General features: G+C 39.0%; 1 protein-coding gene across 1 annotated transcript in view; it reads left to right on the top strand.

Moving 5' to 3' along the window:
* The first annotated feature begins 451 nt into the window (after nt 1–451).
* Nucleotides 452–26,911, top strand: part of MTMR7 (myotubularin related protein 7) — a 109,253-nt gene continuing 82,793 nt past the window's right edge. The window contains exon 1 of the mRNA XM_032844952.1: nt 452–609. Within this exon, the coding sequence (XP_032700843.1) occupies nt 586–609 (24 nt within the window). The 5' untranslated portion in view covers nt 452–585. The remainder of the gene's footprint in view (nt 610–26,911) is intronic.

The raw sequence follows: 26,911 nt of genomic DNA, 5'->3' as shown, positions 1-26,911 counted from the left end.
ATTATTGCCACCCTTATCCCAAATGCTGTGCCAGCTGCTCACGCGCTCATACAGACATAGCCTCCTAGGCCGTTCAGGATGCGGAGTGCAAGTGGCAGCCTTTTTCCTGCCCCACCCTGAAGTCCTACCTATCCTGGGACGCTCTGGAAGGAAGCCCATCAATGGGCGGTGCGGAGCTGCGCGTACTCCCCAGCAATCCTCCAAGAGGCCACACCCAACACAAGGCCCCCATTGTGTCTTGGGGAACCATAGCGTCACGGTATTACGCTGGCTGCCCCTCTTAAAGAAGAGCCAGCGGCTCTCAGCGACCCCAGCCAGGACTGGGCCCGGCGACCTCACGCAGGGCAGGTGGCAGGAACACGGGGGCGCGCGCGCTCTAGGGCCGCGCTGGCGCCCCGGGCCCGCGCCCCGGGCCCGCACGCCGGCCTCGCGCGGGCGCCGCCGCACCTGGAGGCGGAGCCAAGCTCTGTGGCCCGCCCGCTCCCGGGCGCGAAGCCCCCTCCCCGCGCCCCTCTCGCCGCGCTGCAGACGCGCGCAGGTGCGTGAGGCCGCGCCTGCCCAGGACCTTGCAGACGTGGGCCCACCATGGAGCACATCCGCACGCCCAAGGTTGGTGGCACTGGCGCGGGCGGAAGAGGGAGAGCGGGAGCTGGAGGAGGGATGCTGAGCCGGCGCGAGGCCCGGTTTCCCTGCGGGGCGCTGGCCGAGCCGGCGTCGCGAGCCAGGGAGGAGGAGGCAGGGCTCGAGCATCTCCCGGTTCGCTGTGAGGCTGGTCTTTCTCTTGCTGCCTCACAGGCCTAGCTTTGGCTGTTGCCGGATCTAACCTCTTGTCCTTGAGAGCGCGCATTGGACATAAGGGTGGATGGGAAGGAACCCCAGTTGTCCGTTGAGTAATAGGGCTGCTGATAAGCTGATAAACGCTCCCTTCTGGTCTGGCACTAGGTTGCTGCTGCTGCAACCCGCTCCCTGACTGCCCCCCCCCCCCCGCCCCGCCACAATTTTCTGTTGGCTGTTCTGAGCAGTTGAAAGAGAAAAAGCCTTCCTGATGACAGGTGCAAGGGAAGGAGTTACGTGCAGGTGGACTGAATCGGGCACTCCGGAAGCTTGTTGAATCTAAAGGCTCAGACCCACACAGCTCACCCTTTAGCTTCCCATCCTCAGGCTATCAGCTGCAATGGACCTTACACAGAGCATATGATCAATATTCGGTGTGGGGTGAACATTATTCTCAGTCCTTCCATCTTCTTGCCGTTTCCACCAGTTTTCGTTCATTGAGAAGGGTGCCGCTTTCAGATTCATCCACTGGTGTGTTTGAAAACAGCACCAGCTTTTGCCACTCAACAAAAGCGGCTGGTGCCTGGTCATTCCAGATAAATGACACTGGAATCGTTGACGGCTGCACCAAACTTTCCCACTCATAGTTGCACTACTAATGTAATTTAGAGTGAAAACGATGATCAGCATTCGTGTCTGACAAAAACCCTAAACTAGTGAAAGAATGTATTTCAAGCCAGTTGGCTGTCTCTCGTTACTACCACCATAGCTCCTTGTGTTTCCAGGATGATCTCACGTTCAAAATCTAGGCCCTTGATAGAGTTGAGTCAAAGCTGGGTCTGTGTGATCAGAATTGAGGGGGCTCCAGGGATCCCACTCTTTTCATGCAAGGGAGGAGAGGGAGGGCATCGCTTTGTTATAAGTCCAGTAAGAATTCATTCCTAAATTGTAGAATGGTTCCTAAGTACCTCTTTGTAGAAGCAGCTTTACAATGATCTCAGGTCAGTGGACGAATAATTCTTTTAGTTTGCTAGATAGTGTCAGTTCCAATAGTTAATTTAAGTTGTATTGATTTTGCACTATGGAATTAAATTGTTGCTTTACTATTGGGAAACTGTAAACATAGAAGAGAGTGCCCTAAACCACAAGGTAGGCGGCTCAGAGCTTTCAGGATGTAAGTGGTGCTAAATAATTTATTCCGGAATGACAGATTTAACTCATGGATTCCCTTCGTCCTTGCCAAGGACATCTTTGTCGTGATAAATGGGGCCCTTTATAAAAATGATACCTGATGTGAAGGTCAATAGCAAGAGTGATAGAGTGACATGACACCACAGAATATTAATATGGGGAGTAAAGGCCTTTTCCTTTCTATGTTCAAACTCTGTACAAAGCCATGTGTATAAACCTGAGCAGCAAACAATATTCTACTTATTCTTATAATTGGTTTTCGTGAACCAATTATATACTAAACTACACAGTTTAGTACTAAACTGTACTAAGCAGTTTAGTACCTCAAATCAGAAATCCCCTTCTATTAGGAAATGGAAAAAGTGGGGGGAAATGGAGAATCATCTGAAATGGCATTGGATTAAGGGTTATTAATATTTAGGATAACGCAGGTGGAAAAAATTAAATACAGAGATTGGGTGGATCAGATTAATTTACTCATTCATATCATTTCACAAGCCTTTGAGAACCTTTCATGAGTGAGGCTCTGTTAGGTTCTGGGATCTTGAAGTCTCAGGGAACTCCTTGTCTGGAAGGGGAGGCAGTTGTAAGTCTGGACAGAGATATATACAAGAGACAGTGGACGGAGGAGAGGATGGATGACAATGAGCTCAACTATAAAGGGTGAGGAAGTCTTCTTAAAGAAGAGTAGCGTCTTGGGAGACAAACCATAAGAGACTCTTAATCTCAGAAAACAAACTGAGGGTTGCTGGGGGGTGGGAGGGTAGGGATAGGGTGGGCTGGGTAATGACATCGGGGAGGTATGGGCTATGGTGAGTGCTGTGAAATGTGTTAAGCCTGATGATTCACAGACCTGTACCCCTGGGGCAAATAATACATTATATGTTAATAAAAATAATTTTAAACAAACAAAAAGAAGAGTAGAGTCTTAACGTGTAAGGAGTCAAGGAGGACCAGGAGCGCTTGAAACAGTTTTCTTGCAAACTGTGTCCGTGTGATGTATTGTAAGGTATCATTACAACCTCAAAGACGCTGAAACCTTATGAGTGATAAAGATGGAAATGATGAAGTGATTGCTTGAGGCTAAACAACATCTCTTCATTTTGCATTTTTAGGTGCAAAACTAATTTTCACAGTATAAATGAAAAATAGAACATGGCTACTTACAGAGTATATGTTGCAAAGTACATCATTAGTCATGATTATATCCATCCTTCTACTTTGTTTCCCGTATGCTCTGGGGGAGCTGGATAGGTAGTTTGCCTTAGATTTTATTATTCATGTCTTGGGCTATAAGGATATAAGGAGATTCACAAATTTTGTTTTTCTGATCCACTGTGGGTTTGAAGTGATTATTTACCATGTGGATAGCAGGCTTTTACTTTAAGAGGAAAAGAAGTGCACACATATATGCGTGTATGATGTACAGTTGCTTTGCTACTACAATGAAAGTCATTCATTTACTCTTTAGAAGCTGTATGATATCCATCACAGCCTCTGTGTTCTGCTTCTGTCTCTGGAGTGCAGTTTGAGACAGATGCACATGAATAATGTGGAATACTTTGTGCATATTTCTTTCTGTGTGTGTGTGTGCGTGTTTAACTGAAGCCTTTAACTGAGCATATGTTAAGCAGGGTGTTTCTCTCCCAGAATGGTTCCTTTATAGAAATGAAATGTTCTGAGGATAAGCTAGTTTGTAGTAGGGTCAAAGTGAGGACACCAACCATTACCTGCACTCATCATAGTGAACTTTTGGGTTTTTACTTCTCTATCTGGATTTCTTTTTTAACCAGTCTGAAAGCTTGGTAGAAAGAAAATACCCTGCGAGAAGTGGGTTCAGTTATATAAAAAGACTGCAGGACTCCTGGATGTAGCTTGAAGTGTTTTGTGGGATTTGGTTTGGTACTGGACTGAAGCTAATGCGTCTAGAATCCTGGTTAAGTAATCTCTACTTTTGATGCTTTGATCTTTCTGGAAGGCTTTTTTTCCCCCCCCACATCACTAAATTTTGGTTGTAAAATAGAATATGTGATGACTTCCAAACTGCAAAAATGACCTTGAAAATGTCTTCTTTTTCCACCTCATTCCCCTTGTCTGAGCCATTACTGGGCTAGCCTACTAACTGGTAACTGTCCTCTTCACTCTTCTCTAACTAACCCCTTCTGCACAGTGGGAGCCTGGGGATGCTTTTAAGGCACAAGTTGATCATGTTACTTGTCCGCTGAAATTCTTGGGTGGCTTCCCTTTTTTTTTGATCTTTATTTTTTTTTAAAGATTTTATTTATTTATTTGACAGAGATCACAAGTAGACAGAGAGGCAGGCAGAGAGAGAGAGGGAAGCAGGCTCCCCGCTGAGCAGAGAGCCCGATGCGGGACTCGATCCCAGGACCCTGAGATCATGACCCAAGCTGAAGGCAGCGCGGACTAACCCACTGAGCCATCCAGGCGCCCCTTTTGATCTTTATTTTTAAAGATTTATTTATTTTAGAGAGAGAGTGTAAGGGCAAGGTGGTTGACAGAGGGAGAGGAAGAGAACATCTCAAGCAGATTCTGTGCTGAGTGCAGAGCCTGACACAGGGCTCAATCTCACAGCTCTGAGATCATGACTTGAGCTGAAATCAGGAGTCAGATGTCCTCTGGGTGGTTTCCCTTTGTACCTAGTATATAAAGTGAGAATGCTCAGAGTGGCCGTAAGGCCCTGGATAGACCAACTCCTCTTCACTTCCCCAGCCTCATTTTGTGACAGTCATTATCTTATAAACTACCCTCTGGTCACAACTAGCCTTCATGTGTTTCTCTAATGTGAGTTCTTTTCTGCCCCAGGACTTTTGCAATGCTGTTACATCTGGGGTATAGACTCTTAGCCTCAGACCAGGCTAAAACTCATTTCTAGTTATAGACTAGATAGAAATTCCTCAGAGTGGTTGTTGCCCAGTTCCTCCTCTGAGTCAGTTTTGCCTGTTACATTGTATCACCAAATGTAATATTTCACCTTAGGCTCCTTGTTACAAGTTTAAGATTTATTTGAGTCATTGGTTAATGTCCAGCTCCCCTGCTAGACTAGGAGCCCTATAAAGGTGAGGATCATGTCTTATTCACTCTAACACAGTTTCTGGCCCAATTGAAGCATCAGTAAATAAATTAACAATTGAATAATAGGAGTGAGTTATTCTTGGTTTCAGTTCTTCTGTTTTTCCTATTTGCTTTAGTGAACCAGGCCTTGTGTGTTGTACCCATAACTAGGATAGTATTGTGGATCCTCTAATAGATTTAGTGTTGAATACCCATAGAGGAAAATATATTATGTCATATATATATATATATATATATAGTATTTTGTGATTATATGTAGTTTTAATGAGCTAGAATCCAAATTAACATGAAATTCACCGTTTCAGTCATTTTATACAATTCAGTGTTTGTTAGTGCATTTACAATGTTGTGCAACCATCACCAGTCTCTAATTAAGAACATTTTATCACCCGCCAAAGAAACCCAGTGCCGATTAGTAGTCAGTCCTTGTTCCCCCATGCCAACCACTAATCTACTTTTGGTCTCTGTTAGGTTTGCCTATTGTGGACATCTCATATCATAATCTAAGATATGGCCTCTTGTGACTTCTTTCATTTAGCATAATATTTCTGGGTTCATCCAAGTCGTAGCATGTAATGATACCTCATTCCCTTTTATGCAGGATGATATTCCACTACGTGCTGCTTATCCATTCAACAGCTGATGGGCATTTGGGTTGTTCCCACCTTTTGATTATTATGAATATTGCTGCTATGAACACTCCTATACTTGTTTGTTTGTATGTGTGAAAATAATTTTTTTTTTTAATTTGCGTATAGTTGACTCACAATGGTACCTTACTTTCAGGTGTACCACTTGGTGACGTGACACATTTATACGTTATTCTGTATTCACCACAAGTGTAGCTACCACCTGTCCCATTTCATGGCTATTACACATCCTTGACTGTAGTCTTTATGCTCCTTTATTTCCATGATTTAGTCATTCCATAATTGGAGGCCCGTATCTCCCTCTCCCCTTCACTCATTTTGCCCAATCCCCACCCCCTGAAAATAAGTATTTAGTTCTCTTAGGTGTATCCCTAGAAGTGGAATTACAGGGTCATATAGTAATTCTATGTTACTTTTTTTGGGAAGTTATGATTACATCTTATTATGATATTACTAAAACCTTCTTCATGTGATTTCAACACTGCAGAATGACATGTATGGTACAGAGAACCTAGATACTTTGGAAACAATTGTTTAGATGGTATGAATAGATAGATTTGCATCAAAAGGGAATATGGAATTTAATAGTTAAACATTAAAGCAGTTTCTTAGGAAACCAACCCAGTGAACATGAAGTCATATTTCTATCATTCCAAATTCAGTTCTGATTTGAGACAGTGACCCTTTTTACACAGTTATAGTGTGTTTTTTCTCCCTTACTGAACTTTTGCCCACTGTTATTCTGTGTGTGTGTGTGTGTGTGTGTGTGTGTATATATATATATAAAATATTCAGAATTCATTCACGTACTTATTGTTTTATTGAGGGCATATTATTCATGTGGCTATAGTTTGTGTAACCTGTCTCCACTATTAGGGATTTGGATTTTAAGCCCCTATGAAAATCTCTGGTATAGTTTTCTTAATATATATTGCCCAGAATAGAAAGCTTTTAGAGTAGGAATAATCTCATGAGGGTATTACATGATATCTTTCAGGATTTGCAAGATTCTCATATGGCCCCGTGTTTAGGCAAATTCTTTATAGTCTCAGCAGAAACAAAGGGTAGAGATGGCAGAGAAGAAGATCTTGCTTGATAATAGAGAGGTGGTTTCCCACAATTACACCTGTTTGTATAAAAGAAATTAGTTTATCTTTTAATGGAATAGAGGCATCTAAACAAGTGACTCTTGATAGTGAAGATATGGAGGTATTTCAGGCATCTGAGAAGAGAATAGATTAGAATCACGTGTTTTTTGTTTTGTTTTTAAATTGAAGTTACTTGGCATACAGTATGATTATCAGTTTCAGGTGTACAACATAGTGATTCAATGTCTACATAATTACGAAACAATCACCATGATAAGCCTACTGACCATCTGTCACCCTGCATGGTTATTGCAATATTATTGACTGCTCCCTGTGCTGTACTTTACATCCTTATGACTTATTTATTTTATAACTGGAAGTTTGTACCTCTTACCCTCCTTCACCTACTTTGTCCACCCACCATTCCTCCCCTCTGGCAACTACTCATTTGTCCTCTGTACTTATGAGTATGTTTGAATAGGTTTCTACTTTATTTGTTTTGTTTTGTTTGTTTTGTTTTAGATTCCACATGTAAGTGAAATCATACAGTGTTTGTCTTTCTCTGTCTGACTTACTTCACTTAGCATAATATCATACCTCTAGGTCTATGTGGTGGCAAATGCCAAGATTTCATCCTTTTGAATAGAATGATAGTCCATTTCATAAATATGCCAAGTATTTTTTATCCATTCATCTGTTGAAGACTCTCAGGTTGCTTCCATATTTTGGTCATTGTAAGTAATGCTTCAATATACATCTATCTTTTTGAATTAGCATTTTTGTTTCCTTTGGGTAGATACCCAACCAGTAGTGGAATTGCTGGGTCATATGATAATTCTATTTTTAATTTTTTGAGGATCCTCCATACTATTTTCCATAGTGGTTGCACCAGTTGTCATTTCCACCAACAGTGCATGAGGGTTTCCTTTTCTCTACACCCTTGCCAACATTTGTTATTTCTTATCTGTTTGATACTAGCTATGCTGACAGGTGTGGTCTGCTACCTCTTTTTGGTGGTGATTCTCCTTTCCCTGATGGTTAGTGATGTAGAGCATCTTTTCACATGTCTGTTGGCCATCTGTATGTCTTTTTGTAAAATGTCTGTTCAGCTCCTCTGCCCATTATTTTTTTTAAAGATTTTATTTATTTATTTAACACAGAGAGAAATCACAAGTAAGCAGAGCAGCAGATGGGTGCGGGGGGTGGGAAGCAGGCTCCCCACCAAGCAGAAAGCCCGATGCAGGGCTCGATCCCAGAACCCTGGGATCATGACCTGAGCCGAAGGCAGAGGCTTAACCCACTCACCCACCCAGGCGCCCCTCCTCTGCCCATTTTAAAATGGATTGTTGTGGGGTTTTTTACAGTCATGTTGTATGAGTTCTTTATATAATTTATATATTAGTCCTTTATCAGATGTATCATTAACAAATATTTTCTTTTGTTTAGTAGGTTGTCTTTTTATGTTGTTGATGGTTTCCTTTGCTGTGGAAAAAAGCTTATAAGTTTGATGTAGCCCTATTTGTTTATTTTTGTTTTTGTATATTTTTGCCCTTCTCTGTGAAGATAGATCCAAAAAAATATTACTAAGACCAGTGCCATTGAAGTTATTGCTTGTGTTATGTTTTATGAGCTTTATGTTTTCAGGTCTTTTATGTATTTAGGTATTAAGTCTTTAATCCATATTGAGTTTATCTTAGTATCTGATGTAAGAGAGTGGTCCAGTTTCATTCTTTTGCATATAGGAGTCCACTTTCTTCAGCACCATTTATTGAAGACACCGTCTTTCCCCTGTTGTGTGTTCTTGCCTCCTTAGTTTCAGATTAATTAACCATATAAATGTGGGTTTATTTCCGGGCTCTGTTCTGTTCCATTGATTTATGTGTCTGTTTTAGTGCCAGTACATACTGTTTTGTTTAGTATAGGTTTGTAGCATAGTTTGAGATCTGGAGCTTAATACCTCCAGTTTTGTTCTTTCTCAAGATTGCTTTGTGGTTTCATACAAATTTTAGGTTTATTTATTCTAGTTCTATGAAATATACCATTGGTATTTTGATAGGGATTGCATTGAATCTGTTGATTGCTTTAGGCAGTATGGACATTTTAACAATATTGATTCTTCAAGTCCATGAGAACAGTGTATCTTTCCACTGATTTGTGTTTTCTTCGATTTCTTTCATCCATGTCTTCTAGTTTTCAGACTAGAAGTCTTTAACCTCCTTAGTTACCTTTATTTCTAGGTATTTCATTCTTTTTGATGGGATTATAAATGGGATTGTTTTCTTAATTTATCTTTTTTTTTTAAAGATTTTATTTATTTGACAGAGAGAGAGAGAGAGAGAGAGATCACAAGTAGGCAGAGAGGCAGGCAGAGAGAAAGGGGGAAGCAGGCTCCCTGCCGAGCAGAGAGCCCGATGCAGGGCTCGATCCCAGGACCCTGAGATCATGACCTGAGCAGAAGGCAGAGACTTAACCCACTGAGCCACCAGGAGCCCCTTAATTTATCTTTCTGATGGTTTGTTATTAGTGTGTAGATTTATTAGCAATAGATATCTGGGTATTAATTTTGTGTCCTGCAACTTTACTGAATTTGTTTATTCTAATAGTTTTTTTTATGGTGTCTTTAGAGTTTTCTGTATCATTTTGTTGGCAAACAGTGGAAGTTTTACTTCTTCCTTACCAACTTAGATGCCTCATTTCTTTTGCTTGTCTGATTACTGGGGCTAAGATTTTCAGTACTGTGTTGAATAAAAGTGGTGGGAGTGAGCATCTTTGCTTTGTTACTGATCTTAGAAGAAAAGCTTTCAGCTTTTCACTGTTGAGTATGATAGTGGGTTTGTCGTATATGGTATTTATTATGCTGGGGTATGTTCCCTCTGTACTCACTTTGTTGAGAGATTTTATCATTTTCTTAATGTAATGTACACATTGATTTGCTCATATTGAACCATCCTTTCAACATCCCACTTGATCGTGCTATATGATCCTTTTAATGTATTGTTGAATTTGGTAATATTTTGTTGAGGAATTTGTGTTCGTGTTCATCAGGGATATTGGCCGGTAATTTAATTTTTTTTGTCAGTTTTGATATCAGGGTAATGCTGACTCATAGAAGAATTTGGAAGTGTTTCTTCCTCTTCTATTTTTTGGGAAATAGTTTGAGATAGATACTAACTCTTCCTTAATAGGTGGTAGAATTTACCGGTAAATCCATTTGGACTTTGGTTTGGTGGGAGTTTCTTGATTACCTATTCAATTTTATCCTAATACTTGGTCTGTTCAGATTTCCTTTTTCTTCCTAGTTCAGTTTGGAAGATTATATGTTTCTATCAATTTCTCCATTTCTTCTAGGTTTATTCATTTTTTCTAGGCCCAGTTTGTTGGCATATAATTGTTCATAGTAGTCTCTTATAATTCTTTGTAGTTCGGTGGTGTCGGTTGTACCTTCTCCTCTTTCATTTTTGATTTTATTTATTTGGGCCCTCAGTATTTTTCTTATTGAGTCTGACTAAAGGTTTTTCAATTTTGTTATCTTTGGACAGAACCAGCTCTTAGTTTTGTTGATCTTTTATATTGTTTTTAAAGTTTGTATTTCATTTATTTCCTTTCTTATTTCTATTACCAACTTCCTTCTACTAACTTTGGGCTTTGTTTGTTCTTTTTATAGCCCATTGGGTGGAAGTAAGATTGCTTATTTGAGATTTTCCTTATATTTTGAGGTAGGCCTGTATTAATATAAACTTCTCTCTTAGAAATGCTTTTGCTAGTTCCATAGACTTTGGACCATTGTTTTTCCATTCTCATTTGTCTCAAGGTATTTTTGGGTTTCCTCTTTGATCTTTCTTGACCCCTTGGTTGTTTAGTAGCATGTTGTTTGACCTCTACGTACTTGTGGGTTTTTTCCTAGTTTTAAAAATTATAATTAATGTCTAATTTCATATCATTGTGGTTGGAAAAAAATGCTTGATTTCAGTCTTCTTAAATTTATTGAGACTTGTTTTGTGGCCTAACATGTGATCTGTTCTGGAGAATGTCACATGTGCACTTGAAAGGAATCTGCTGTGTTTGAATGGCATTTTTTTTTTAATTTATCTGTTGATCCATTTTGTCTAATGTATTATTTAAGGACTCTGTTTCCTTACTGATTTTCTCTCTGGATGATCTATCCATTGATGTATATGGGGTGTGAAAGTCTGCAGTATTATTGTATTGCTATCACTTTCTACCCTTTAAGTCTGTTAGTATTTCCTGTACATATTTAGGTGCTCTTATGTTGGGTGTGTAAATATTTACAACTGTTACATCTTCTTGTTGGAGTGATCCCTTTATCATTTTGTAATGACCTTCTTTGTCTTTTGTTACAGTCTTTGATTTAAAGTCTGTTTTGTCTGGGGGCACCTGGGTGGCTCAATGTGTTAAGCCTCTGCCTTCGGCTTACGTTATGATCTCAGGGTCCTGGGATCGAGCCCCACATGGGGAAATCTCTGCTCAGCAGGGAGCCTGCTTCTCCCCATGCCCCCTCCGCCTGCCTCTCTGCCTATTTGTGATCTCTCTGTGTGTCAAATAAATAAATAAAATCTTTAAGTCTGAAAAAAAAAATCTTTAAAGTCTGTTTTGTCTAATATAAGTATTGCTACTCCAGGTTTCTTTTCATTCCATTTGCATAAAATATCTTTTTCCATCCCTTCACTTTCAGTCTGTGTGTATCTTCAGGTCTGAAGTGAATCTCTTGGAGGCAGCATATATATGGGTCTTATTTTTTTATCCATTCAGCCAGACTGTGTCTTTTGATTGGAGCATTTGGTCCATTTACATTAAAAATAAGTATTGAGGAGGAGTCAAGATGGCGGAGAAGTAGCAGGCTGAGACTACTTCAGGTAGCAGGACATCAGATAGATAGCTTATCTAAAGATTGCAAACACCTACAAATCCAATGGGAGATGGAAGAGAAGAAAAACAGCAATTCTAGAAACAGAAAATCAACCACTTTCTGAAAGGTAGGACTGGCGGAGAAGTGAATCCAAAGCGACGGGAAGATAGACCGTGGGGGGAGGGGCTGGCTCCTGGCAAGTGGCGGAGCAACGGAGCACAAAATCAAGACTTTTAAAAGTCTGTTCCGCAGAGGGACATCGCTCCAGAGGCTTAACCGGGGTGAAGCCCACGTGGGGTCAGCGTGGCCTCGGGTCCCACAGGGTCACAGAAGGATCTGGGGTATCTGAGTGTTGCAGAGCTTACAGGTATTAGAACGGGGAAGCCGGCTACAGAGACAGAGCCGAGGAGTGAGCTCTAGGCTCGGGGTTACCTTGAACTGGTTGCAGGTTCGGTTAGCTCGGAGCGTGGCCGGAGGCCAGGGTGATGGGAGTAATTGGGCGCTGTTCTCTGAGGGCACACTGAGGAGTGGCGCCCCGGGCTCTCAGCTTCTCCGGGCCAGAGACTGGGAGGCCGCCATCTTCATTCCTGTCCTCCGGAACTCTATGGAAAGCGCTCAGGGAACAAAAGTTCCCGAAAGCAAAACCGAGCGGATTACTCAGCCCGGCCCCTGGTAAGGGTGGTGCAAGTCCGCCTGCGGCAAAGACAATTGAGAATCACTACAACAGGCCCCTCCCCCAGAAGATCAACAAGAAACCCAGCCAGGACCAAGTTCACCTACCAAGGAGTGCAGTTTCAATACCAAGGAGAGCAGCGGAATTCCAGAGGAGGAGAAAGCAAAGCACGGAACTCATGGCTTTCTCCCCATGATTGTTTAGCCGTGCAGTTAATTTAATTTCTTTTTTTTTTTTTCAATTTTTTTTCTCTTCTTCTCCTAAATTTTTTTAACTTTTACCCTATTCTTGTTTAACGTTTTTTAACTAGTTTATCTAATATATATATATATTTTTTTTCCTTTTTATATTTTTTTTATTGGTTTTCTTTTTCTAATTGTTTCTTTTTTTTTTTTTTTCTTTCTGAACCTTTTTATCCCCTTTCTCCCCCCTCACGATTTGGGATCTCTTCTGATTTGGCTAAAGCATATTTTCCTGGGGTTGTTGCCACCCTTTTAGTATTTTACTTGCTCCTTCATATACTCTTATCTGGACAAAATGACAAGGCGGAAAAATTCACCACAAAAAAAAGAACAAGAGGCAGTACCAAAGGCTAGGGACCTAATCAATACAGACATTGGTAATATGTCAGATCTAGAGTTCAGAATGACGATTCTCAAGGTTCTAGCCGGGCTCAAAAAAGGCATGGAAGATATTAGAGAAACCCTCTCAGGAGATATAAAAGCCCTTTCTGGAGAAATAAAAGAACTAAAATCTAACCAAGTTGACATCAAAAAAGCTATTAATGAGGTGCAATCAAAAATGGAGGTTCTCACTGTTAGGCAGAAGAAAGAATTAGCGATATAGAAGACCAAATGACAGAGAATAAAGAAGCTGAGCAAAAGAGGGACAAACAGCTACTGGACCACGAGGGGAGAATTTGAGAGATAAGTGACACCATAAGACGAAACAACATTAGAATAATTGGGATTCCAGAAGAAGAAAGAGAGAGGGGAGCAGAAGGTATATTGGAGAGAATTATTGGAGAGAATTTCCCCAATATGGCAAAGGGAACAAGCATCAAAATCCAGGAGGTTCAGAGAACCCCCCTCAAGATCAATAAGAATAGGTCCACATCCCGACACCTAATAGTCAAATTTACAAGTCTTAGTGACAAAGAGAAAATCCTGAAAGCAGCCCGGGAAAAGAAGTCTGTAACATACAATGGTAAAAATATTAGATTGGCAGCAGACTTATCCACAGAGACCTGGCAGGCCAGAAAGAGCTGGCATGATATATTCAGAGTACTAAATGAGAAAAACATGCAGCCAAGAATACTATATCCAGCTAGGCTATCATTGAAAATAGAAGGAGAGATTAAAAGCTTCCAGGACAAACAAAAACTGAAAGAATTTGCAAACACCAAGCCAGCTCTACAGGAAATATTGAAAGGGGTCCTCTAAGCAAGAGAGACCCTAAAAGTAGTAGATCAGAAAGGAACAGACACAATATACAGTAACAGTCACCTTACAGGCAATACAATGGCACTAAATTCATATCTCTCAATAGTTACCCTGAATGTAAATGGGCTAAATGCCCCAATCAAAAGACACAGGGTATCAGAATGGATAAAAAAACAAAACCCATCTATATGTTGCCTACAAGAAACTCATCTTAAACCTGAAGACACCTCCAGATTTAAAGTGAGGGGGTGGAAAACAATTTACCATGCTAATGGACATCAGAAGAAAGCAGGAGTGGCAATCCTTATATCAGATCAATTAGATTTTAAGCCAAAGACTATAATAAGAGATGAGGAAGGACACTATATCATCCTCAAAGGATCTGTCCAACAATAAGATCTAACAATTTTAAATATCTATGCCCCTAACGTGGGAGCAGCCAACTATATAAACCAATTAATAACAAAATCAAAGAAACACATCAACAATAATACAATAATAGTAGGGGACTTTAACACTCCCCTCACTGAAATGGACAGATCATCCAAGCAAAAGATCAACAAGGAAATAAAGGCCTTAAATGACACACTGGACCAGATGGACATCACAGATATATTCAGAACATTTCATCCCAAAGCAACAGAATACACATTCTTCTCTAGTGCACATGGAACCTTCTCCAGAATAGATCACATCCTGGGTCCTAAATCAGGTCTCAACCGGTATCAAAAGATTGGGATCATTCCCTGCATATTTTCAGACCACAATGCTCTGAAGCTAGAACTCAATCACAAGAGGAAATTTGGAAAGAACCCAAATACATGGAGACTAAACAGCATCCTTCTAAAGAATGAATGGGTCAACCAGGAAATTAAAGAAGAACTGAAAAAATTCATGAAAACAAATGATAATGAAAACACAATGGTTCAAAATCTGTGGGACACAACAAAGGCAGTCCTGAGAGGAAAATATATAGCGGTACAAGCCTTTCTCAAGAAACAAGAAAGGTCTCAGGTACACAACCTAACCCTATACCTAAAGGAGCTGGAGAAAGAACAAGAAAGAAACCCTAAACCCAGCAGGAGAAGAGAAATCATAAAGATCAGAGCAGAAATCAATGAAATAGAAACCAAAAAAACAGTAGAACAAATCAACGAAACTAGGAGCTGGTTCTTTGAAAGAATTAATAAGATTGATAAACCCCTGGCCAGACTTCTCAAAAAGAAAAGAGAAAGGACCCAAATAAATAAAATCATGAATGAAAGAGGAGAGATCACAACTAACACCAAAGAAATACAGACAATTATAAAAACATACTATGAGCAACTCTACGCCAACAAATTTGACAATCTGGAAGAAATGGATGCATTCCTAGAGACATATAAACTACCACAACTGAACCAGGAAGAAATAGAAAGCTTGAACAGACCCATAACCAGTAAGGAGATTGAAACAGTCATCAAAAATCTCCAAACAAACAAAAGCCCAGGGCCAGACGGCTTTCCGGGGGAATTCTACCAAACATTTAAAGAAGAACTAATTCCTATTCTCCTGAAACTGTTCCAAAAAATAGAAATGGAAGGAAAACTTCCAAACTCATTTTATGAGGCCAGCATCACCTTGATCCCCAAACCAGACAAGGATCCCATCAAAAAAGAGAACTACAGACCAATATCCTTGATGAACACAGATGCAAAAATTCTCACCAAAATACTAGCCAATAGGATTCAACAGTACATTAAAAGGATTATTCACCACGACCAAGTGGGATTTATTCCAGGGCTGCAAGGTTGGTTCAACATCCGCAAATCAATCAATGTGATACAACACATTAATAAAAGAAAGAACAAGAACCATATGATACTCTCCATAGATGCTGAAAAAGCATTTGACAAAGTACAGCATCCCTTCTTGATCAAAACTCTTCAAAGAGTAGGGATAGAGGGTACATACCTCAATATTATCAAAGCCATCTGTGAAAAACCCACCGCAAATGTCATTCTCAATGGAGAAAAACTGAAAGCTTTTCCGCTAAGGTCAGGAACACGGCAGGGATGTCCATTATCACCACTGCTATTCAACATAGTACTAGACGTCCTAGCCTCAGCAATCACACAACAAAAGGAAATTAAAGGCATCCAAATCGGCAAAGAAGAAGTCAAACTATCACTCTTTGCAGATGATATGATACTATATGTGGAAAACCCAAAAGACTCCACTCCAAAACTGCTAGAACTTGTACAGGAATTCAGTAAAGTGTTAGGATATACAATCAATGTACAGAAATCAGTTGCATTTCTCTACACCAACAACAAGACAGAAGAAAGAGAAATTAAGGAGTCAATCCCATTTACAATTGCACCCAAAACTATAAGATACCTAGGAATAAACCTAACCAAAGAGACTAAGAATCTATACTCAGAAAACTATAAAGTACTCATGAAAGAAATTGAGGAAGACACAAAGAAATGGAAAAATGTTCCATGCTCTTGGATTGGAAGAATAAATATTGTGAAAATGTCTATGCTACCTAAAGCAATCTACACATTTAATGCAATTCCTATCAAAGTACCATCCATTTTTTTCAAAGAAATGGAACAAATAATCCTAAAATTTATATGGAACCAGAAAAGACCGCGAATAGCCAAAGGAATATTGAAAAAGCAAGCCAAAGTTGGTGGCATCACAATTCCGGACTTCAAGCTCTATTACAAAGCTGTCATCATCAAGACAGCATGGTACTGGCACAAAAACAGACACATAGATCAATGGAACAGAATAGAGAGCCCAGAAATAGACCCTCAACTCTATGGTCAACTAATCTTCGACAAAGCAGGAAAGAATGTCCAATGGAAATAAGACAGCCTCTTCAATAAATGGTGTTGGGGAAATTGGACAGCCACATGCAGAAAAATGAAATTGGACCATTTCCTTACACCACACACGAAAATAGACTCAAAATGGATGAAGGACCTCAATGTGAGAAAGGAATCCATCAAAATCCTTGAGGAGAACACAGACAGCAACCTCTTCGACCTCAGCCGCACAACATCTTCCTAGGAACATTGCCAAAGGCAAGGGAAGCAAGGGCAAAAATGAACTATTGGGATTTTATCAAGATCAAAAGCTTTTGCACAGCAAAGGAAACAGTTAACAAAACCAAAAAACAACTGACAGAATGGGAGAAGATATTTGCAAATGACATATCAGATAAAGGGCTAGTGTCCAAAATCTATAAAGAAGTTAGCAAACTCAAACCCAAAGAACAAATAATTCAATCAAGAAATGGGCAGAAGATATGAACAGACATTTCTGCAAAGAAGACATCCAGATGGCCAACAGACACATGAAAAAGTGCTCCATATCACTCGGCATCAGGGAAATACAAATCCAAACCACAATGAGATATCACCTCACACCAGTCAGAATGGCTAAAATTAACAAGTCAGGAAATGACAGATGCTGGCGAGGATGCGGAGAAAGGGGAACCCTCCTACACTGTTGGTGGGAATGCAAGCTGGTGCAACCACTCTGGAAAACAGCATGGAGGTTCCTCAAAATGTTGAAAATAGAACTACCCTATGACCCAGCAATTGCACTGCTGGGTATTTACCCTAAAGATACAAACGTAGTGATCCGAAGGGGCACGTGCACCCGAATGTTTATAGCAGCAATGTCTACAATAGCCAAACTATGGAAAGAACCTAGATGTCCATCAACAGACGAATGGATAAAGAAGATGTGGTATATATACACAATGGAATACTATGCAGCCATCAAAAGAAATAAAATCTTGCCATTTGCGACGACTTGGTTGGAACTAGAGGGTATCATGCTTAGCGAAATAAGTCAAGCGGAGAAAGACAACTATCATATGATCTCCCTGATATGAGAGAGAGGAGATGCAACATAGGGGGTTAAGGGGGTAGGAGAAGAGTAAATGAAACAAGATGGGATTGGGAGGGAGACAAACCATAAGTGACTCTTAATCTCACAAAACAAACTGGAGTGTTGATGGGGGAGGGGTTTGGGAGAGGGGGGGTGGGGTTATGGACATTGGGGAGGGTATGTCCTATGGTGAGTGCTGTGAAGTGTGTAAACCTGGCGATTCACAGACCTGTATAAAATATATATGTTTATAAAATATATGTTTATAAAAAATAAAATTTAAAGAAAAATTAAATGATAAAAAAATGAAAAAGAAAATAAAAGTATTGATACGTATCTATTTATTGCTATTTTTTAAGCTGTTTTTGGTCGGTTTTGTAGTTCTTCTCTGTTCTAGAGTGATGTTTAAATTTCCTTTAAGCTAAGTGCCCACCTACTCCAAGTTTCATACTTGTTGTGCACGGTGTCCTTCTCACCATGTCCCTTGGCAGTCCATAATGACCATGGACAGTTCTAATCATTAAGAAGTTTTCTTTATATTTAGTAAAAATCTGTTTCACTTTAGGTTTTAGCCGTTAGGTCTAGTTCTGTTCATTGGGATATTGCCCAGTGCATCAACCCTCCTTCCAGGAAATGGCCCTTCAAGTATTTCATTTCATGCTACCATCCCCCTAACGTTTCCCTCCTACCTAAGTAGTTAGCTTAGTGCTGCCTATTCTGGCAACCAACCAGTGGCTTTGTTTAAGTTCTTTTACCGTCCTGGTTACTTTATTCAGTAAGTTACAAAAATATGATTACTTTATGTTTTGTTGAATTGGGAGATCAAAATTTAATAACTCTTTTTGGTTGTAAATTGTGCATACCACAGGTGGCCTTTTGGTGAACTGACTGTGGAAGAGAACCGTTAAGTTAGCTCCACACATTGTGCTGTGAAATCAAACCCGCCCTGCCTTTTCCTTGAATGATAGTGTCTTACACTCATCTTTGTTGAATAGAGTCTCATTGGTTTGGTTTATTGCTTAATCCCTTATTCTCTCTTTTGATCCTGGTGCAAGTCTGCCGCCCCTCTTGGTTTGTACCATTGGCATTTTAATAAGCTCACACCCTGTTACCTTATCCATGATCTCGTCCAAGAAAGAAACTAGATTAGGTGGTTATAACTTCCTAGTAACCAAAGCTGTTTTTCCCCCGTCTCCCAGGATTTCCATTCCGGTAGCAGATTAACTTGTTCTCTTGGTTTGGTGCCATCTACCATTTGAGAAACTTGTCCTTCATCACCTCTCCAAATAGCTTATGGAAGGAAAAAATGAAGTTGTCTGTGATGATGATGTATTACAATGTTCCTGCTGATTGATGGTTTCCTTTTCTAGGTTCATATAAAATTCCATTAAAGAAGCAATTTTAGAATCTTGCTTTGAATTAATGTCCAAGTTACCAACTTATAATTACAAAATTCCATGTCCCCCATTTGAAAATAGTGATCTGATGTGCACGTGTTCTATGTGGTTGAGAGGGATCAATAGATTCATGAGAAGATTCTTTTTCTGTGTCATTCACCACAGTATATCATCAGCACTGTTATTTCTTCTTTCAATTTCATTTAACAAATAATAATTTTCAGGTTATAAAAGTATTTTTTGATTCTATATTAGAATTGATACAGAAATTAACCACTGTTAATAATTGAATATATTTCCTTCTGCCAGTTTTCTCTTTGCATAAATACTCAACCCTTTTATTTGTTTGTTTATAAATTAAGGATCACCCAGTTCAATTTTGTTGTATGTTTCCTTTATTGTATTGTGGTCTTTGAAAACATGCTTTTAGAAGACTGTGTGATGTTTTATAATGTAGAAATATTATCACATTGAACATTTCCCCATAAGGCTATTACAGTAATGTTATGATGAAAATCTTGTTTATTAATTATTATCTGCATATGTAACTACTCCCTTAGGATAGATCCCTAGATGGAGTTACTGTGTCACAGAAGATGAACAATTGATATATATTGCCAAATGACTTTACAAAAACATTATATCAATTTTTAGAAACAGAGTATAGTGTCCTCACTGTGCCATTGCTTTATTATTTAAAAAATATTTGTCACTAGGTATCATATAAGACTGATGAATTAAAAATCTGTACCTCTGAAACTAATAATACATTATGTGTTGTTAATTTAAAAAAAAGCAAAGACAACCTAAAAAATAAAAACATAAATAAAAATGAAAATATTTGCTCATTTAAATAAGGGGAATGGCACTTCATTCTTTCATTTGTTTTTTTTTACTAGTGATGTTGAAACCTTTTCAAACATGTTTTTTGATATTTTGTTACTTTTCTTTGTTATCCACTTATATCTTTTTACATTTTAATTATTGGTGATTTTATTATGTGGGTGGTGTATATATATTGTAATATATATATAATAACAAATTTATTCAGAATTCACATACTATAAAATTAATTCTTTTAAAATACATGTCTCTCCTTTTCTATATGCTCACCAACACAATTATCTAATTCCAGAACATGTCATCACTCCAAAATGAAACCCATACTTAGTAATGATCACTCCCACTTCTCCCCCCTCCTTACCCATCAACCACTAATGCACTTTCTCTGTGTATTTGCTTTTTCTGGACATTTCATATAAATTGAGTCATACAACATGTGGCTTGCTTTTTTCCCTTAGCATAATGTTTTCAAGGTTCATCAGAGTTGTAGCGTTTATCAGCGCTTCATTACTTTCTATCCATTCTATGGATATACCAGATTTTGTTTATCCATCCATCAGTTGATGGATATTTATTGTTGGGCTATTATGAATAATGCTCCTATGAACTTTTGTATACAAGTTTTTGTGTGGACCTATGTTTTTCTTTCTCATAGGTGGAATCTCACTTCTCTGAGTGAAATTGCTGAATCATATAATAACTCTAAGTTTAACATTTTGAAGAACTGTAGTGTACCATTTCAAAGTTTCACCAGTGTATGAGATTCTAGTTTTTCCATATCCTTGTCAGCACTTGTTACTGTCTTTTTTTCTTTTATTCATCTTAGTGGGTGTAAAGTGGTATGTATCATGGTTTTGATTTGCATTTCCCTAGTGACTAATTATGTTGTGTGTCTTTTCATGTGCTTAGTGACCATTGGTTTTATCTCCTTTGGAGAACCATTTGTTTAAATCCTTTGATCGTCTTTAAATTGAATTATTTGTCTTTTTTTAAATTTACTTATTTAGTTGCAAAAAATTCTTTATGTATTCTGGATACAGGTCCCTAACTAGATATATGACTTGCAGATATCTCCTCCCATTCTGTCAGTTTTCTTTTCATGGTCTTGAAGACATCCTTTGAAGCACAAAGGTTTTTAATTTTGATGAAGTCTAACTTATGCATTTTTTTCTTTTATCACTTGTACTTTAGGTGTCAGCCATATCTGTATATATTTTTTGAAAAGCCTTTTTTTTCTGCTTACAGAAATATATCACAGAAAATTTAGTTCAAAAGAGCAGAAAGAAAATAAAAATCACATGTATCTCAACATGCAGGAAAAACTGCTGTTAACTCTGTGTAGATTATCAGCCCTTGCTTTACATATAAATAGAAAAGTAATATAAAAAGTTAAGTTTATTTTCTCTCTTTGTGTGTTTATATAATTTTGGAGGATGAGACCTAGTTTTTTATGTCATAATACACTATAAATATTTTTTTCTTATTTTATTAAACATTCTTTGGAAAATCAATGATAACTACAGCATCTCACATTGGATGTATTGTAAATTATTTCATATGGGGTGGCGATTCTCCATGGTTCTTAAATGTTTCTGCCCTTTTGCTCTGAACTACCTTCTCAAAAATGATTTTATTGCAAATGGCCTTGGACGATAGAAATAGTTTCTCTCTCAGGGGCAAAGGGAAAATTTTTTTGCGGTCCAAGATAATAAACATTATGTTTTCCTTGGAGGCAGAGTTTGGTTAGGGTTGCTGGCATACCTCTTTAGAGACTGACTTTTCTTAAACTCTATGGTCCAAGTTTTCTCATCTGTGACACAGACCTACTTTTTTTTTTTTAATAAAGATTTTATTTATTTATTTGACAGAGAGAGATCACACTAGGCCGAGAGGCAGGCAGAGAGAGAGGGGGAAACAGGCTCCCCACTGAGCAGAGAGCCCGATGCGGGACTCGATCTCAGGACTCTGGGATCATGGCCTGAGCTGAAGGCAGAGGCTTAACCCACTGAGCCACCCAGGTGCCGCACAGATCTACTTTCTATGCAATATCCATCCAGGTGGCTCCATCATGCCTTTTAGACTTGGATGTAGGGTAGGGACCCAGGCATCTGATGGAAACATACACTCATGCTTCTAGGTGTGCAGTGAGTAATAAAGTCCTTTGTTTCTGACCCAGGAGTCTAGTGCCTTCTCTCAACATCCATGAAACTGTGGGAAGCTAACTTATATATTGCAAGAGGTTAAAATCTCAGACACTTTATCATTTTTGACAATTTATCCCCTAGTATTTGATACTTAATTTGTCTCCAGTTTTGTCCCTATAATAAAGAACAGTGATAAACATCACTGTATTTAAAGTGTTGTGCAGTCCCTGTTGCCTCAGATTAAATTTCTAAAGTATATTGTCAGGCTCTTTTTCTATATATATTTTATTTATTTATTTTTAATTGTTATTACTGAAATATAGTTGACATACAATCTTATATTAGTTTCAGGTGTACAACATAGTGATTCAACAATTCTCTACATTACTCGGGGTTCACCATTATAAGTTACTGTCTGTCACCATACAATGTGAGGATAGTATTATTGACCATTCCATCTGCTGTACTTTTCATCCCTGTAATTTATTTACTTTGTAACTGAAGGCTTATAATTCTTAATCCTCTTCACCTGTTTTGCCTGTCCGTCCACTCCCCTCATCTATGGCAACCACCACTTTGTTCTCTGTGTTTATGAGTCTGTTTCTGCTCTTCGGTTTGTTCATTTGTTTTTTTTTTAGATTCCACATGTAAGTGAAATCATAGGGTATATGTCTTTGTGTCTGATTTATTTCACTTAGCATAATAGCTTCTAGGTTCATTGCAAATGATTAAGATTCCATTTGCCTTTATGACTGTGTAATATTCCATCTTATATACATATATGTGTGTGTGTGTGTGTAACCACATCTTCTTTCTCCATTCATCTATTGCTGGATACTTGGGTTGCTTCTATATCTTGCCCATTGTAAATAATGCTGCAGTGAACATTGGGGCACATACATCATTTCAAATTATGTATTCAGTTTCCTCGAGTAAATACCCAACAGTGGAATTATCAGATCATACGGTATTTCTATTTTTAATTTCTTTTTTTTTTTTTAAAGAATTTATTTATTTATTTGACAGAGAGATCACAACTAGGCAGAGAGGCAGGCAGAGAGAGAGGGGAAAGCAGGCTCCCTGCCAAGCAGAGAGCCCGATGTGGGACTCGATCCCATGACCTGAGCCAAAGGCAGAGGCTTAACCTACTGAGCCACCCAGGTGCCGCACCCCCCCCATTTTTAATTTCTTGAGAAACTTTCATACTGTGATCCATTGAGGTTGCACTAATTTACATTCCTACTAATAGTGGACAAGGGTTCTTTTTTCTCGTCCTCATCAACACTTGCGATTTCTTATCTTTTTGATGCTAGCCTTTCTGACTGGTGTGAAGTAATATCTCATCGTTGTGTTGATTTGCATTTCCCCAATTATGAATGATGCTAAGCATCTGCTAGTGTGTCTGTTTGCCATCTATTTGTCTTCTTTAGCAAAATGTCAATTCAGGTTATCTGCCCACATTTAAGTCAGATAATTTGCTTTGTTGGTGTTGAGTTGTGTAATTTCTTTACATACTTTGGGTATTAGCCTTTTATTGGACATATCTTTTGCAAATATCTTCTATTCAGTAGGTTGCCTTTTTGTTTTGTTAACGGTTTCCTTTATTGAGCAGGAGATTTTTAGTTTGGAGTGGTCCCAGTAGTTTGTTTTTGCTTTTGCTTTTGTTTTACTTGCCTGAGACATATCCATGTATCCATAAATACGTTGGTAAGGCCAATGTCCATGAGGTTACCACCTATGTTATCTTTTTGTAGTTTTATGGTCTCAGGTCTTACACTTATCTCTTTAATCCATTTTGAGTTCATTTTCAAATACAGTGTAGGAAAGTGGTCTAGTTTCATCCTTTTGCATATACCTGTTCAGTTTCCCCAGCACCATTTACTGAAGAGGCTCTCTTGTGTGTTCTTGCCCCCTTTGTCATAGATGAACTGACTATATAAGCATGGGTTTATTTCTGGGTTCTCTATCCCATTCTGTTGATTTATGTGTCTGTCTTTGTCCCAGTAGTATACTGTTTTGATTACTGTAGATTTGTAGTATATCTTGAAATCTCGTATTATAATACCTCCAGCTTTGTTCTTTCTCCAGATTGCTTTGGCTATTTAGGTTCTGTACAAATTTTAGGATTGTTTTTTCCAGGTCTGTGAAAAATACTGTTGGCATTTTGATAGGGATTGCATTGAATCTGTAGATTGATTTGGGTACTATGGACATTTTAACAATATTCCTTCTTCCAATGTATGAGCGTGGGATATCTTTCTAGTTGTTCTTGTCATCTTTAATTTCTTTCATCTACATCTTGAAGTTTTCAGAGTACAGATCTCTCACCTCTTTTTTTCATGTATTCCTAGGTATTTCATTCTTTTTGGTGCAATTGTAAATGGGATTGTTTTCTTAATGTCACTTTCTGCTACTTGGTTATTAGTTATATATATTTTAAATCTTTTTGATGACTTCTGCTAGATTTTCCTCTAGAATTTTCTGCAACCAGTGTAGCAGAGGAACTTTTAAAAAATTTTTGAGGTTGGTATGTGAAGTGTGGCTTCTCATTAATTTGTATTTCTGCCTATTGGTGAAATGGAATATATTTTTTTTGTGACTGTTTATAACAGTTATAATGGTTTGCTACTATTATAAATTGTATATTGTATGTTACTATACAATATATTGTATACAAAAATTTTATATTACTATACAATAATGGTACTGATGAAAGGAAGTCTTTAAATAGTACTTGCTATGTGCTAGCGTACTATATTAATTGATTTGCCTTCAAACTATGCTATGAGGTAATAACTATTATTAGCCCCATTTCACAGATGAGGAAACTGAGGTAAATAGGTCAACCAGCTATCAGGGGCAGAGTGAGGATTCAGAACCAGACAATGTGGCTTCAAAAGCATATGAACATAACAACTATACAATCTTGTGTTTTGCTGTTGAGAGCAGGAGAGAGAATGGAGTTTGGGTTCTCAGTGATTTTTCCATCACAGTCCTGGGAACTTCTGCGGTCCTTTCTGGCATTCTTCCCTTCAGGTTAATGGGCTGCCCCTGTATTGTAAAACATTCCCCTCATGTTTTCTTTTTTCTTTTTTTCTTTTTTTTTTTTTTTTTGTTAAAGATTTTATTTATTTATTTATTTGAGAGAGGAGAGCGATCACAAGTAGGCAGAGAGGCAGGCAGAGAGAGAGGAGGAAGTAGGCTCCCCACTGAGCAGAGAGCCCAATGCGGGGCTCGATCCCAGGACCCTGAGATCATGACCTGAGTCGAAGGCAGAGGCTTAAGCCACTGAGCCACCCAGGTGCCCCTCCCCTCATGTTTTCTTATTCTTGCACCTTGATTTTATCAAAAGAATCAAGCCCTACATTGTGTTTTGATTCAAATCTAAAGACATATTATTGCCCAATTGTTAGAAGTTATTTTATTTATTTATTTACTTACTTATTGACAGACAGAGATCACAAATAGGCAGAGAGGCAGGCAGAGAGAGAAAGAAGCAGGCTTCCCGCTGAGCAGAGAGCCCGATGCGGGGCTTGATCCCAGGACCCTGAGATCATGACCTGAGTCGAAGGCAGAGGCTTAACCCACTGAGCCACTCAGGTGCCCCACAGAGGTTCTTTTATTGCACAATATTTAACAGTATTGGGGGTAGCCTCGGTCATCAAATACGGTCTTAAGCTTCAAACACAAGGCTCTTAGGTTATAGTGAAACAATCTACTTAGAAGTAGAGAAGCTGTGACAGTTATATTTTCTTTAGTTTTCCAAGTGAGAATGGGTTGTCTGAACCACATTACGACAGGAGTTGTGGCTAAGCATTCCTTAAAAACCACTTGCACTTTTTGAAATCCTCACTTCTGGTAGGTTCAGCAAAAGTTTAGTTGAAATCTGGTTGTCCCGTGTGGCGCTTGGGTATACAGAACACACGGTGTGTTCTGAATCCATGTTCAGGGGCGCCTGGATGGCTCAATGGGCTAAAGCTTCTGCCTTCAGTTCAGGTCATGATCCCAGGGTCCTGGGATGAGCCCCGTATCGGGCTTTGCTCAGCAGGGAGTCGGCCTCCCCCTCTCTCTCGGCCTGCCTCTGCCTACTTGTGATTTCTGTCAAATAAATAAATAAAATCTTAAAAAAAAAAAAGAATCCATGCTCATTCATTCAGTGTTTATATACGTTTCTATCTATGCAAGTAGATACCAGGTAGCTTTCGAATTAGAGGGATACAGACTCTGTGCATGTGTGCATGTATGTGTGTGTATGTGTGTAATGGAGAAAATGACACGAAGAAACATAGTGAAATAAGGGGAAAAGGGATGTTGGTTGGAGTGAGTTAGGATTGTTATTTTATATATAATGATATCACAGCCTTCCTGATAAAATGGTTTTAGAACAGAGACCTAAGAAAGTGAGGAAACAAGCCATGTGCATATCTAAGGAAAGCGAAGGTACCTTTGGAGACAAGGTCTTTAAGAGTTTGTGCTTAGAATCTTCAGGAATAGCAGAGAGACCGTGTGGTCAAAGTCAGGGTGTAGGGTAGTGGGAAATGAGATTTGGCAAGGAACGAGCAGTGCAGGTAATTACAGGCCTTCACTCTCAGTGAGGAAATCTAAAGAAAGGACCCAAGTTCTGACTTCTATTTAGTAGGATCTCGGGCAAAAGTAAAGTGGGTGGAGTTGGGTCAGCAAAAGTGGAAAGAGGGAACTGGGGTATAGGACTGGAGAGAGAATAAACTGGATATAATAATTTAAAAGTAGAGTGGTGAGGATTTCCTGATGGAATAGATAGGAGAGTGGAGAGAAAGAGAAGTCAAGGATAACACCAAGGCTATTGGCCCCAGCTCTGAAAAGATGGATTGCCAAGACTGGA

This window comes from Lontra canadensis, unplaced genomic scaffold, assembly GCF_010015895.1.
Source record: "Lontra canadensis isolate GAN:19392208 unplaced genomic scaffold, GSC_riverotter_1.0 scaffold159, whole genome shotgun sequence".
NCBI lineage: Eukaryota > Metazoa > Chordata > Mammalia > Carnivora > Mustelidae > Lontra > Lontra canadensis.
This window is presented reverse-complemented; position numbering and strand designations above follow the sequence as displayed.